Raw genomic sequence first — 15,413 nt, forward strand, 5'->3', positions numbered from 1 at the left:
AACAGGCAGAAGTTTGGTGCCTGACCATTTAGATACCACCAGTAAGATTCTTTGATAGGTGACCATTTTACGAGGGTTGCGGTCGATCCAGTCCGCTGGCTAAATGGGTCATATTAGAAAGTGTATTACCGTTCTCATATGGTGTGTACTCCATGCTGTAGGTCCCGTCGTTCATGTCTTTGACCAGACAGTCTGTCAGGGCTCCAGACGGGTTCCTGATCTCTGCTTTTACACGGCTTCCGCCCTGCCGGCTCAAAGGTCGCGCGTCCACCGTAAACGTGGCGGTGGCTTCCCTGAAGACTGCAAGAAAGATAAGAGCGGAATGGGAGTGGCACGGTTAAGATCCAAGCGGGACGCCGGCATCAGCAATGAGGGAAATCGTGTACCTTTTCCATCCACTCCACGGCCAGACACTTTGACTTTGGAGACGTTAATGGCCGGGACCACCATCACCTTGGCCGGGAAACCAGGAACGGGCTTGCCACCGTACTTAAGCAGCAGCGTGTACATACCCGACGTCAGAGGAACGTAGGTTACAGTGTACGTCCCGTCTTTGTTGTCCAACACTTCGGTCTTTGCTTTCACACCTGGAACAAAATCAAGTTATTATTATTATATTTTTTTATGAACAGGATTCAGGCCCTCAACAGTTTGCAGCATCAATTCAAAGTAAACAAAGAAACCAACGTTGAATCCATGCTCGTGTTTGGAAACCGGCAGCAGCTACAAGGGTTTAAGTTCAGTGAGTCTGCTGCCTAAACGGGCTGAAAAAAGAAATCATGCCTAAATGGGCTGCCGCAGTCATCAAAACAAGAAAGCCACATTTGGAGAAAAGCCACTTTCAGAAAGCACCAGCAGCGAGCACAAATGACTGAGGCCCGACTAGCCTGCCGCAATAGGCTGTGGAACAAAATGTAACGGAAAGGATTAGCTGCCTCAACGGATTGCTCTACAAACAGAAAGCAAACAAAGACAGAGCAAAGGTGCGTGGTGATTTTTAGATTAATGCAAAAGGACTGAGGCTAGCCATTTTACAAAAAGTCAAAATTGGGTGACCATTTTACAAACCATAAGCGCCAGTTCAGGCAAGACAAGTCTGCAGCCTAAATGGGCTATACAAGAATTACAAAGAAGTGAACAAGAGAAAGGCTTCATGATAATTACAGGAGTCAGACCCTAAGTCTGTTGTCTAAACGGGCCACGGTAGAAATTCTAACAGAAGGGAAACCCGAGTTGTAGGGAGAGGAGCAATAAACACAGCCAATCAATTCTTTTTTTTGTCAAACAGCAGCATGCAAACCTGCGGGTGCAGAAGCAGAAGATGGGTCCGGAATGGCCTCCAGGCTGAGTTGACCGCGTCCAGCACGTGAGCAGTCAACGTTGACGACGCTGGCCTCTCCCACCTGTGTGCACAAAAGTCCACCTGACATTGGAAAAGACACTCGTGCTCAAGAATTCAGATTCGCCAAGTCAAGGCTCTCACCTTGGCCTTGTTCAGGCCCGACCCAGTGGCCACCACCTTGCTAGGATCGAAAGGCATGTGGATGTCTGCTCGGAAAGGCGAGCCCGGGATGTGGACTTCCTCGAACTGGATGTTGACCAGATATTCTCCGGGTTCCGTGGGCAGGTAGGAGACTGAACAGGTCCCGTCCCCGTTGTCCGAGCATTCGATCTTGGCCTCCGTCGGTCCCTCCACCGTCAGACCCAAACCGCCTGTGCCAGCCCCTTTGGTGTCAATGGTGAACTCTGCCTGGTTCCCCACAAAGCCTCCCGTCAGACCTGGACCGTGGGCCTTCACCTAGATGGGAATGAAGCATGTCACCAACTCTTTTGTACCAAACTAAAGAATTATAAATGTCCACTGAAACAGAGCGGGGGGTACGTTTTGTACACAACGTAGAACACGGACAGACGTTAGTACCTTGCTGGGATCTGGAGGCAGCAGGCCCTCCACTGGGAAGGGGCTACCGGCGATGGGGTGTCCGTCATAGGAAACGTTGATAACGTAGGCCCCCTCTTCCGTGGGGGTGTAACGCACCCGACACACCTCAGCTTTACCGGGCTGCGGCTCCACTTTGCATGGCACACACCGCTGGCTCGGACTCAACTAAGCAACCAAGTAGCAAGGTAGCAAGGTTATGAAAAATAGATTTGGAAAAGGTACTTAAAGACTGAAAAATATACAAATAGATTCCAACAGATTGTTGAGTCAATGGATTCAGAACAGATGCGAGAAAACGTTGCAGGACAACTGCAGCGAGGCAGCAGTGGAACGACGACACATCATGAACCGGTTGACACTTACCACCTCAACCTCCAGGCGTCCTTGACCACCCGCTCCCTTTGTGTCAACCAGGAATTGCTGCTCTTGACCCACCTCCACACCTAATACACACATTTTTTTTTTTGCCATTTACATATCGGGTGCTGAAATGACTCATTTTCTCTTTTCTTGGGGATGTCTTACGTCCATCCAGATTGTCCACGGCCACATTATTGAGGTTGAGGGGCTCGGCCACGCCCACAGTGAAGGGGCTCTTTGAGATGGGGTCCCCGCCAAAGGTCACAGCGATGCTCATTGGGCCCTGTGCACATATACAGCTTTAATTTGGCTGAACTTCAAATATATAATTTACAAAATATATGCGTGTTGTGTTACCGGGGTGATTGGCGTGTACTTGACGGTGTGGGAGTAGTCATAGTTGTCAATTATGTCAAAATTATTGACAGGAGATGAGAAGGTAACATCCAGCGGCGCTTTCCCCGCTCCTTTTGTCAGGGTCGTGAAGTGAGTCGGTATTCCGCTTTCCACCCCTGGAAATGAGAATCGTACGTGAAATGTCCCGACAAGAAGTGATGTCATCATGCGTCTTAGTTTACCCGTGCGAGCTAATCCGGGGCCCTCGGCTTTGACCTTCATTGCATCATGGGAGGGGTCCACGTTCACCAGGAAAGGACTCTGAGGAACTTCCTGGGTGGAAATGGACGAGTGACATGTCATGGTAACAGGTTGAAATTCCGTTTGGGCGTAGAGTGGATATAAAAAATGTACACCCCCCTGTTTAAAAAGGAGTTGCTCGGAGAACCAATCAGATTATTGTATTTATTTTTGCACCTTATCAGTGAAGAGCACTTTGACGGTGAGCTGGCCTGCGGCGGGTGGGATGTACTTGACGGTGAACGTGTCGTTGGCGTTGGGGATAATGTCGAAATCCACATCGGCTTCCCGGTCTCCCAACATGTTGCCGTTACACTTGATGCCCACACTGACGTCACCTGAGAAAACACATAAGACTTGTAGGAGGCCTGCAGGGGGGGGGCTCCGCCAGGTCTGCCTTAATGTTGAGAAGGTTTGCAACGTGCCAAGAATGATCGGCATTCCCGTCGAGAGCCGCCTGGCTTGTCAGTCAAAGCAAAGGAATTGCGAGTATGACAGGAATGCGCAATCGCGGTGTTCTGATGAACAGGAACGAGTCAAGCCGCCTGGAAAAGACGCTAAGATTCCCGCCATTTTTCACCCCCGCTTTTCTGATGAACGGCATTGACACAGAAGCGAGGGGTCCACTGACAGAAGGAAGACGACTTTTGGAGCGGTGGGGAGCAGACCCGTTCGGGGGGGCATTGGCTGACGTCCCACCCCACCAAGCCCTTTGATACTTTTTTATGATTAAGAGCCAGAGAAATTAATTTGACTTGACTTGTCTCATTAAGCTTATGTAAGCGAAAACCTTTACTGAGGAATACGCTTATTGACCATTCATTCATTCATTCATTCATTTTTGGTGACAATTGATCAATTCCCGGACGTTAGCCGACAGTTAATTATCATAAATTATGCATTCAGGCACAATTGCAGTGCAGCAAGTGAGGAAGGGCGTATTACGTTGCGTTCAGTAAGCAAAGAGCCCATTCAAACTCGTTTCATTATTCGTTTCCTTTTCTTTCTTTGTACTACTGCTGCAGATGCCCATTGACCAGGGTGGCCCATCCGCCATATTGGATGTGGCAATAAATTATATACCGGTATGCAATATAATACAATCAAAAGCACTGGTTCGGATATTAATCCAATGAGTTCTGTTTTTGTGTCCATTACCGTCTCCAGCTCCGGAACAGTCGATGGTGAAATGTGTGGGTTCATTAGCTTTGGGTCCCGTCCTCTCCACTCCCGGCCCAAACACTTTGACCTCACCCGGGTAGCTGCCTTTGCCTACGTTCACCTAAAAAAAGACAAATATTTCAGATTTTTTTTTCTTTGTTACATTTCATACATTTTCTGATTTGATTAACTGGTAGTTTCATGCATTAGGTAACTCAATTACTTCCTTCAATTATCGATTTGAGGACGTTGGGGGGGGAATCACAAAAGGAAAATTTGATTTCAGACACTCCCTGAAGGCAACACTTGACCTAATTCGACGGATCAAGATTGAAAATGTAAATGATTGGAAAGGATTGAAATGTTAAATGTTTCAACTTACATATATCACGAGTATGGATCCATATACAATCATTTTGTTCTCATTTCGTGGTTGTAGTCTAAACAAACCATGTTTTAAAAAAAGAAAAAATAGACATGCCACAATTCATGTTCAAGCCATTTTATTTTTACAATGTTATTTTCCATGGTAAATTACTCAACAATTTATCCTGTCATAAAATATTATAAATTATTGACAAAATTCTAGAACAAAACATGTCTCTCTCGATTTTGTCAATCATTTGTTAACCTGCTTCAGAGGAATAGCTGCCATCTTCCTTACTGCACCTTCACAGGAGCCCGATATTGACTTCTTGAATCAAGTTCACAGGCCTCGTTTAGTCTTCTACATTTCTAGGCTTTGTTCAATTCTGAAGGCGTTTTAAACGGCACGTCCGTACACCTCACGTGAAAATGTGTTTACAGGCATTGGCTTGTCAAAATTTACAGGCTTTGTTCAGTCTAAACTAAAGATAAGTTCACAGATGTTTGGCCAATTTCAAATGTCTTTACAATTACACAAGATGTTTATAATGATTTTCAGTCTATTTTTAACATCGGTTTTAGACTCCATTACAGCTACAAAATCATTTTTGGCTACATTGTCATCATTTTTGGCTACATTGTCAACACTGGTGTCCTTCGAGGCTCAATCCTAGGGACCCGATTTAAACACTGACACTGAAGTTGTAGCTCATCAATCTTATATTGGTGTCGTTTTAGAGGAACATTGCGATGCCGAACTAACACTGGCATCACATCTTATACAACTTTAATCTTTGTACAGGGTTGCCTTGAGAGTGACCCGACAAAAGTTTGAGAGGTGGGGGGGGGGTTCAGATTCTTGAAACAAAAAACCTGTTGAAGGCCACTACTCCCAATTGAAAGTTTGCAGTCAAACTGAATACAAAAAAAAAAAAAAAAGAATTAGACTTTGTCCATTTGAAACAATCACAGCTTTTGGAGAGGTCCACTAAGCATAATGTTTACAAACAATGTAAAATACTACAAATGGGCTAATAAAGAGCATTAATGCGGCACAGTTATATTCCTTGAAACCATTTAATATTTTAACCCACACCATTGCAATACACGCATGGAGGTCAGGCATATATTCTTCATCCTCGGCAATGAGTGGCTGTTGCTGTGGTTTACTGTTTTAGATATTATAATGGCCGCGGTTTATTGATTTTTAAAACGAATGTGGTAAAATTGTTCATTTTCTTTACTTTCTGATTGATTACGTTACCGTTTTTTTTAATCAAAAGTATTTTTCTTACTTGAAAAAAAATATTTTTGCGGTTTTCTTTGAGGGTAGAACAAATTAATTGCATTTCCATTCATTTCAATGGGGAAAGGTGATTTGGAAGAAATGTCAAAGTGATTCTCAAGGCATCACTGTAGTACATTTTTGTGGATTTAGTGTTCCTGATGACATGCGCACTAAAAACCGTCGGCCCTCCTCGGTGTGAGTGACGATAATGACGGGTTTCTTAGCTTTTGCCGTATTTTCCCAGGGCTTCCCTGCCGGTGGTGACGGGTCGCTGCTTACCCTGAAGGGGCTCCCGGGGACGCTGACTCCTCCCCAGGCCACGGCCAGCGTGTGCTTAAGGGCCGAGGCGGGCGTGTAAGAGCACGAATACTGGCCCTCCCCTTTGCTGCGCACCTTCACCTCCACGGGGAGACCCTCGGCATCCTAAGAGATGAACGAGAAGATGACGTGCAGTTTGTGTGTGATTTATTATCCTTCACTGTTATTTATCAATCACCCTATCCTTTTGTTTATCTACATATTCACCCATTTATTCATCAACCTATCCATTTTCATCTATCCATCATTTGATGTGTATCATTCATTCATTCATTCATTCATTCATCTTCCGAGCCGCTTGATCCTCACTAGGGTCGCGGGGGTGCTGGAGCCTATCCCAGTTGTCTTCGGGCAGTAGGCGGGGGACACCCTGAATCGGTTGCCAGCCAATCGCAGGGCACACAGAAACGAACAACCATTTGCACTCACACTCACACCTAGGGACAATTCAGAGTGCTCAATCAGCCTGCCACGCATGTTTTTGGAATGTGGGAGGAAACCGGAGCACCCGGAGAAAACCCACGCAGGCCCGGGGAGAACATGCAAACTCTACACAGGGAGGCCGCAGCTGGAATCGAACCCGGTACCTCTGCACTATGAAGCCGACGTGCTAACCACTGGACTACCGGGCCGCCTTGATGTGTATCTAAACCTTTATAATCTACTAACCCATCCGTCCATCCAATCAATCTACCCATCTTCTCATTTAGCTATTTAACTGTTCACCTCTTCATCTATCCACCCATCTATTAATCATCCATCAAATTCTTTGTCTATCCACCCATCGGCCATCAATCACTTTATCCATTTATCCAGCTATTAATCCATCATTACATCTCCTTCCATCGATCATCTACATCCATCCCTTTCGGCCATCTCTCAACCGTTTATCAAGCCGTCCATCATCGGCCCATACTTGCATCTATCTATCCACTTATTTATCTATTTAGCCATCCATCATCCATCTATCAATCTTCCATTTATCAATCAAGCTATCCCCTATCCATCCATCAATCTAGCAATGCAAGCCACTCACCCATTAGGCTACATTCATCACCTCCTGTATCAATCCATAATCCATTCATGTCCACCCATTCATGTATGCATCCATCCAGCTCGATACCTGCGCCATGATCTTGAGTGGTCCGTTGCCAGCATCCTTCGCGTTGATGGTGAACTCTGCGGGCTGGTGGACTAGGCAGCCGCTTTTCTCCAGCCCGGGCCCGAACGCTTGAACCTGTCGGATACGAACGACAGAATGTCAGTCACACTTCAGTGGGCGGAGATTATGTATCTTCCCGATTCCCAAACTTTGTTGAGCCATGGCACTTATTGTCGTGGTGAAGGGAAAAAAAAAATCTTGTCACACCGCCAAACAAATTTATTAAAAAGGAATTACTGTAGCTTTTATCGGTCTCTCTGTCACTATAAATCACTGGCATAGACTGCCGGCTGACCTTGCCGGGGTAGTTGCTATGGCGATCGGGCAAGATGTAGGCCATGAAGGGGCTGTCCTCGATGTCGTCGTCGTCACAGGTGACGTGAACGGCGTATTCGCCCGGCTCGGTGGGCCAGTAGCGGACGTCGCACGAGCCGTCGTTCTGGTCCTCGCATTCGATCTTGGCCTGTGACGGACCCTCGATGGCGAAGCCTGACCGTGACAATGCCGGATCATTTCCATTTAATCACACTTGATGTTGAAGTTTTTATATTCCGTCCATCTGCGCTCACCCAAGACTCCCACATCGCTGCCCATAGACTCCACTACAAAGATGGCAGGTTTAGCCACAACGCCCCCTTCCAGACCAGGACCCCACGCTCTGAGCTGTTGTGGTTCCGCTTCTGGACCGACGACAACCTCAAAGGGACTGCGGAGTGAATACAAAGATTAAAATCTTGCATTCACAAACATAACAGAACACCCACAATGTGCCTTTCAAATTCAGTTTTACTGAATTTTTAGATTTTGGGGTTGGTTTTTTTTGCTTGTTTTTTCCCAAATATGGTATATTTGTCAAATTCATGCACACATATTTACTAAAACACACCGACTCGCATATACGTACAGACACACAGAAGAAACACACACACACACACACACCTCTTGGGGATATGCTGCCCACCCCAGGTGATGGAGACGCTGTATTTGCCGGTACTGAGAGGGTAATACTCGAAGGCGTGCACTTTGTCTTGACTGGAGATCTGCTTCACGCGCACCTCGCCACCCCCTGAAACGTAACGCGCATTATTTCCTCCATGTGGTGCAGCAAAAAGCGGGCAATGCAGTTGGTCCCAAAAGCTCGGGACAAATTTGAGATCAAAGTGAGGTCCGGATGATCGAATGCCTCTGAAAGCTGCGGGATACGCGATTTCGTTCATCGTTAATTTTAAATCTGTTGTAACATTAATGAAGGCAACTCCTGTGTGGTGCGCTCATCTGCAGCACACCGGAAAAAAAAATCCTTTGGTCGCGCTTGAATTCACTCAATTCGGACATGGACATTGGTTGTGCATGATTTAAGTGTGTTATCATGTGAAAAATAATCATTTGGGGAAAATGATTATTATGAAAAACAGGAAAATGATGTCAGTTGACGACTTTTTTTCCCGGTGTAACACCACTTACGATAAATGCTAGTTATCGCAAATTGGGTGTCGGTAAAATTAAGTTGCACTGAGACAGCCTACGGTGGTTGTGACTTGAAACAGACGATTGTCAGATGTCTCTGAAAGATTATCCTGAGTGATTATCCGTGGTGTTAAGAGTGACTCTTCCTTCTTGATCTGCTGGGGAAATAATTGGGGTTAACGATTGTTTGTGTTCAAAGTTGTTCACCAATATGTACATCAAATGTACTGTAGTCGTCTGCAGTGCACCACTGACGATAAAAACAGAGCATAAACAGGCGACATTTTCCTGCTACGTTTTCAAAAATCAGTCAAGATGTTGAAAATCGGCCCGCGCGCACCACCCCGTGTTAGCGCAGAAATGCTTCCACTCACTGGCGTCTTTGACGACAACTTTCAGTTCTCCGCTGCCAGCGTTCCTGGTGTCCACCTTAAAGTCGCCCACCTGTTGCACCCTCACACCCGACGCCTGCAGGCCGCGACCAGTCGCTCTGCACGCACTCGGTAGGCATGCTTGAAAGGACACAAAATCAAAGCGCGTGATTGGACGATACACAAAAGTCCAATCAGAATCACTCCCAATGACATAGCGAGTTTGCCATTTTGTCCTATTGTGCCATACAGTGCCCCAATTGATAAATCTCCTTACATAGTGATTAATTAAGGAAAGACGAATAAATCCTGAACATCATATCGTTGACTCAAGGACTCAAACGATTAACGAATACTTCACAATCACGATATAATTGAATCTAGGGCTGAAACGATTAACAGACACCGCACATTCACGATAGAGCTGAAAATTCAACTCCCGAATGATTCTATAATTTAAACCATTCAAGAAATTCTCACTAAGCAGGACACCGGGAGATGGAATGGACATTTTTAGTGATGGTCCTCTCACCAGGCCCCACGTCAACGGCGAAGGGGCTCTTTGGCACGGCGACATCCCCGAAGGTGACGGCGAGTGAGTGCAGGCCGACCTGCGTGGGTCGGTAGGTGCAGCGGTATAAATTGTCGCCCTTGTCCTCCATCATAACCTCCACGCTGTTGTCTCTGCCCTGCGGGTCTTTGATCATCACCGTCACGTCTCCCATACCGGCACCTAAAAATACAACAAGAGTGACGTTTTGGGGTATTCTGGGAAGCGTTGTGTGAATCGGTGGAAGCTGCTTCATGTTTTTGGTGCACCCAGTTTGCCTCACTTCTTATTTTGCTTCGTTTTTACAAAAAGTTGCTTTTTTTCCCAGTCGACTCTAGTGTGTGCTCACTCCATAATGTTGCGTCATGGCCCCTGACGTCATCAATAAGATACCTGCAGTGTAGATGTCGAAGTAGGTGGGCTTGTTGGCGACATTGCCCACGGGTTCGATTCCTGGCCCTTTCAGCGCCACCTTGGAGGCGTCGCCTATCGCTTTCTCCACGCCCACTTCAAAGGGGCTCTTAGGGATGGGCTGGCCGGCAAACAAAACTGTGACCTATGACAAATTCAGGACGCCTTTAGCACATTCAGCAAATATTTGACACCTCGTTAAGAGGAAAGAAAAGACAACCTTGTGGGTTCCGACCACTTGAGGCACGTAGGATACAGCGTACGTCTTCTTGGCATCATTGGGCTCCACCTTGAGCTGAGACAGAGGGGAAAAAAAACGAGACATCATGTGATTGGAGCACCTGCCTGTCAATCATTTCAGAAGGTGTGTTGGGCTAAGGAGGGCGGCGCTTACCTCTTGTCTGGTGCCGTCCGGTTGGTCCAGATAGACAGTCACCTGACCATGCCCAGCACTGAATGTGTCCACTGTGAACATGGCAGGGCGGAGCACGCGGTTGCCCGACGGTTCGATCCCTGCACGCCAACGCGATCAAGATGTGAATACAAGTTAGAAAATATGCATTCTTTTTCCAGATTTTCAAGCAGTTCCCAGGTGACTTGTCAGATATTCAAAATATCCCGTTTCGGAAGATCCAAACAACAGCGGTGAAGGGGCTACATTTGGTTTTGCCACCTTCCGAGACAGGTGATTGGATTTTCACTGATGACCGCAGCACTTCATATCCTGTGTCAGTTAGTATAGGTAATCCTTACTTAGATGTGAAATTTGAGGGGTAACAAAGTCTGTAACAAAACAAAATGTTGGAAAAAAATGCAATACAGGATTGTAAATATATTCCAGGTGCACTGTAACATTTAAAAAAAGGTCACGTGTGTTCTTAGGAGTGTATCTGGTCCGTTCCGGGTGGTGTGGGTGTTGTTGGTTAGATCATGAGGCCATGGATTTCCTTCTCAGGATGTTGAGAAAAAAATGTCAAGCTGTGTGTGTGTGCGTACGTGCATGTTAGGAGCTCATTGTTCTTGGCTCACAGCTCATTTCCCCTCATTGTAAAGGCGCACCAGTGTTTCCAGTAGCTACCATCTGGACCTCTGAGGAAGTTTAAGTCTCATTTCCTCCAAAAACAGGCTATCAAAGAGTAAAAAAAGTGTGAAAATAAGGGTATGCCCCCCCCCCCCCAACACACACATACAAACCATGCTTTAGCCCACTTGACATGTCACAGTCAGCACATTAGACTTGTTTGAGTGCTCAAATGGGAATTCAAGTTTGGTCCAATTCCGCTCTACTGACACATTTGGAAAAGGCGAAGCGTGCAGGTGCAAAGTGTTGCCGTTTATTGCATAACACCCATCGTCCACAAACTAGAAATAGTCTGTAATTACATTGTCACTACGGTATCAAAATTAATGCTGCTGTCAAACAGTTCGTCATGCTAGGTGCCACCTTGCACAACTGATTTAAGTTCTTTCATGATTAATGAGCACCTGCCTAGTTTTGCACAGTCGAGATCAACATGACGGCAATCGGAAACAATCCCCCCCCCCCCCCCCCCCAGAAGTGGCAGCATGGGCGCATTTATGCATGTAGGGTACCTGGTCCGTAGGCTCGGGCCTTCTTGGGGTTGAGTTTGGGCTTGAGCGGCGCTCCAGGCTTCAGTTTGGCTTTGGGGAACTGAGACAAATACGTCATCACTGACATCTCGTCCACTTGCGGGTCGATGATCTCCTCTGGGGCGATCACCTGTGCAGACACACACACACACGCATACGAGGGTGACCCACTGTGTGCGTGATTGCATGCATGCACACACGCAGGAAACGGAACCTGTGGGATTCCCAGCCAATCGTCAGCCAGCTGCATGGCTTCTGTGGCATTCTCAACTGGCTTCACTGGATCCCAAGTCTCCCAGTCGGGACATAGACCTAAAAAACGCGCACCGACACAAATGCATGACACACACAGAGATGATGAAACACACGTTTGGACACAGGCACATACAAATACCAAACGAAAGCCACAGTGTACCTGGCGCACAGCCGTCCACCAGTGCCCCCAGCGCCTTCCCTGTCCTCCAGTCCTGGTGGAAGTTGGTGATGGGCATGTCCGGAACTTTGTTTTGGATCCAGCCCAGCAGACGCTGCTTGGGGGTCTTTGAGTCTGACTGGGAGGCAAAAACCAGGATGTTAACTCACGAGCTAACGCCACAAAGCTAAAGTGAAGGTGCATCTTACTTCGTGATCGTCTCCTTCCCACATGGGCATGGAGATGGAGTAGTGCAGGATGAGGGTCCACACAAGACCCAGGATCAGCTTCAGGTTCCCGTCCACAATGGCTTTAGAGTCTGGGCCAAACAAATCACATTGACTAACTGAATGAATGCCAGGAGACTCCTTCGTACACTTAGCATCAGAAACCAAACATCAAGAAAGCCGAGTTCAGCATGCTTAAAAGTCATGGCGCCATCTTGAGGACGTTAAAAATAAAACCTTTATGTCAAGGGATCTTATTTTAAAAGACTCAAATGTGGTACTAGCTGATGATAAAGACATCCCATCATCAAGGAAGCTAATCTTAGATTCTAAATTGTGCTAACTTCAAAGATGCCAAAATAGGAATATCAATATAAAAGGTGCTAATACAAGTATGCCACAGAATAAAAAAAATCACATCAAGTGGAGCGGATAATTTAAGCTAAGTAGTGGTAACTTAAGGACATCAAAGAATCCTAACATAGAGGCAGCTAATTTAAGGATGCTAAAGCATAATGATGGCTTAAAGATGCTAAAGTACAACATAAACATGAAGTATGACAACTTAAATATGCTGAAGTAAGAACCCTAGCATTAGGGCTGGTAATTTTCCCCCTTGTTCATCATCTTCCTTTAGTTGGGAAGCAAGGTGTGTCACACGGATAAGAGGCAACCATTTTGTGTCCATGCTCTTCACCTTTACACGCACGCTTATCTCACTCACACACTTTCTCTTTCAACCCCCCCCCCCCCGCCACCCCCCCACACACACACACAATCCCAATGTTGGGTTGCCGTTGTTGCCATAGCAACAGGTCAAACACAGCAGTCAGTGTAATGTTTAATGGCCTCCAGTCACCTATGTCAACACTTCCTGCTGTGTTAGGCAGACTAGAGTGGGCGGGGCTATGGATTGAGGCAAGCTTTATTGGCTGTCGAATGTTGATTGGCACCATGTGCTGCTATAACGCCATTTTCATTTAAAGCGCCAGTATCAAAAGAGAACCACAATTGATTAAAAAAAATATATATAACAAAGCATTAGTAGCACAATCAGATGCTATGTGAAGATGCTAATAGATGTAAGCAATAATTTTAATCACGCAAAAACACAAAGTTGTAACAGAAGGGATGCTAACATTGGGACACTGATGAAAAGCTACAAGAGGAATGAAGCTAACATAAGGATGCTAAGTGAGAACGCTAAAGGATGCTGTTAACGGTTTTCTGACGTAAGGGCACTAACCCAAGAATGCCCATACGAGGAAGCTAAAGATTGCAACTTAAGAATGTTGACGTTACCGTGAAGCGGTTAAAATAGGGATAATATAAGGATGGTTATATATATGCTACATTAAGGGAGCTGACATAGGGATGCGATAAGAAAAACAATACATCATGTCATTATCGCTCTCTTTAAGCAGTCATGTTTCTATGTTAAAAGAATAGCTTCCAGGCACAGCACATGTGAATCTGATGACATCATTTTGTGTGTGTGTGTGCGAAGGGGTGCGCGTGTAAATGACAGGGCAGTTTGTGTCCCCGCGTGCATGCTTGTTAAAGTTCCTGGTAGCTGCCTTGTAACAACGTGCTAATCTATGCTAAAATAAGCATACTAAAGTAGAGGTGCCAAAAGAAGGGTGCTACTTACTGCTAATGTAAGGTTGTTGAGTAATGGCACTCACTTGAGGGTGCTAAAGTTAGCACATTGCTTAAACTAAGACATTGACAAAAGGGTGCTAAAGCACAAGTGTTTACTAAGGATGTGTATGCAAAGACATTAGAATAAGTATACTCGCTGGCTCTGAAATAAGGATGCTAAGGTAAGGACGAAGTAACAACACGAACATCAAGAAGCTGTTATACACTTGCCTAAGTACAAGAGGATACCCACATAATGATGCTAAATTAAGGAAACTTGAATAAACACACTAACATACGAGTGCTGATGTAACGTTTAAGTAAGGGCACTACTTCGAGCATACTAAAATTTGACACTACCAAAACATGTTAAAAGGGAACTCGCATTGGTATACTAAAATTAGGTTGCTAACAAATCATGCTAAATAGTGCTAACGTAAGGACGCTAAAATTATAGTAAGCCAAGCAGCAGTTTCAAATCAAGCTGAGTGACTGAAAGGGGGGCCGGGGGGGGGGGGAAATCAGGTAGCTCAATAGGAATTATAGCTACCGTGTGTGCGCGCGCCTCGACTATTCACACATGCGTTCCACAAGAGTGACATCATCTACCACCCAACCCCCAATTCTACCACAACCTCCCAACTAACATACACGCACGCGCGCACAAATGCCTTAGTAAACACAACCCCAGAAAAAACACGTGATGACATCACCACAGATGTGACAAGACTTCGTTACTGCAATAGCATCATTCAGCGAGTGCCCATATTTCGCGCAGCCAGAAGAAACGCTACCAAAAGGATGCTAATAGAAGAAAGGTTAAGTACAATGCTGATATAAGGGTGCTAAAGTTAGCATGCTAACATATGACTGTTAATGTAAAGATGCCACAGTAAGGAGACTGAAAAATACGAATATCAGGTAGGAGGTAAAGTAGTAAAGCCAATATAAGGAATCTATCAAACAACAAAGGTATCCTAAAATATGGAAACAAACATGAGTCTAGATCAGGGGTGTCAAAGCTCAGGTCCTGGAGGGCCGCTATCCTGCATGTTTTCCAAGTCTCTCTGTTGTAACACACCTGATTCAAATGATCCGATCATCAGCAAGCTCTGCGCAAGCCTGACATTGAACCTGTTCATTTGAATCAGGTGTGTTGCAACAGCCTCCAGGACCTGAGTTTGACACCTACGATCTAGACACTCATGTTACGCGCGAGTAGCATTTGTGTGTAGTTTCTAGTGAACTTTGGACAGTCACACCCGAAAGTGCACAACGTGTTACCCAATCAGTGTGGTAACAACAGCGATGACTAAAATCGCCAAGACGTCGAACCTGTACATCAACAACACACACACACACACACACACACACACACACAAAAAAGGCAGAAGCGAGTTTGTCTTGAATGAAAACCTGACTGCGTATTTGTCATTGTCACCACACATTGTTGAAACAACATGTGTCGTGTTTGTACTTTCAACTAGCAG

At 45.7% G+C, this 15,413-nt stretch overlaps 1 protein-coding gene across 3 annotated transcripts in view; it reads right to left on the reverse strand.

Annotated features, from left to right (window-relative positions):
* The window catches only part of LOC127607767 (filamin-B), a 34,037-nt gene that overhangs the window by 14,636 nt on the left and 3,988 nt on the right, over positions 1 to 15,413 (reverse strand). For all 3 annotated transcript variants that reach the window (XM_052076393.1, XM_052076394.1, XM_052076395.1), the window contains exons 2-26: positions 12,265 to 12,374; positions 12,059 to 12,194; positions 11,858 to 11,955; positions 11,626 to 11,773; positions 10,427 to 10,545; positions 10,253 to 10,327; positions 10,015 to 10,177; positions 9,604 to 9,804; positions 9,075 to 9,212; positions 8,173 to 8,299; positions 7,803 to 7,939; positions 7,529 to 7,722; positions 7,195 to 7,308; positions 6,033 to 6,176; positions 4,097 to 4,220; positions 3,116 to 3,276; positions 2,881 to 2,971; positions 2,660 to 2,814; positions 2,468 to 2,585; positions 2,306 to 2,385; positions 1,922 to 2,107; positions 1,484 to 1,798; positions 1,301 to 1,403; positions 387 to 587; positions 130 to 300 (exon numbers count right to left, since the gene is read on the reverse strand). In XM_052076393.1, coding sequence (XP_051932353.1) covers positions 130 to 300; positions 387 to 587; positions 1,301 to 1,403; positions 1,484 to 1,798; positions 1,922 to 2,107; positions 2,306 to 2,385; positions 2,468 to 2,585; positions 2,660 to 2,814; positions 2,881 to 2,971; positions 3,116 to 3,276; positions 4,097 to 4,220; positions 6,033 to 6,176; positions 7,195 to 7,308; positions 7,529 to 7,722; positions 7,803 to 7,939; positions 8,173 to 8,299; positions 9,075 to 9,212; positions 9,604 to 9,804; positions 10,015 to 10,177; positions 10,253 to 10,327; positions 10,427 to 10,545; positions 11,626 to 11,773; positions 11,858 to 11,955; positions 12,059 to 12,194; positions 12,265 to 12,374 — 3,609 coding nt within the window. The remainder of the gene's footprint in view (positions 1 to 129; positions 301 to 386; positions 588 to 1,300; positions 1,404 to 1,483; positions 1,799 to 1,921; positions 2,108 to 2,305; positions 2,386 to 2,467; positions 2,586 to 2,659; positions 2,815 to 2,880; positions 2,972 to 3,115; positions 3,277 to 4,096; positions 4,221 to 6,032; positions 6,177 to 7,194; positions 7,309 to 7,528; positions 7,723 to 7,802; positions 7,940 to 8,172; positions 8,300 to 9,074; positions 9,213 to 9,603; positions 9,805 to 10,014; positions 10,178 to 10,252; positions 10,328 to 10,426; positions 10,546 to 11,625; positions 11,774 to 11,857; positions 11,956 to 12,058; positions 12,195 to 12,264; positions 12,375 to 15,413) is intronic.

This window comes from Hippocampus zosterae, chromosome 9 (assembly GCF_025434085.1).
Source record: "Hippocampus zosterae strain Florida chromosome 9, ASM2543408v3, whole genome shotgun sequence".
Lineage (NCBI taxonomy): Eukaryota > Metazoa > Chordata > Actinopteri > Syngnathiformes > Syngnathidae > Hippocampus > Hippocampus zosterae.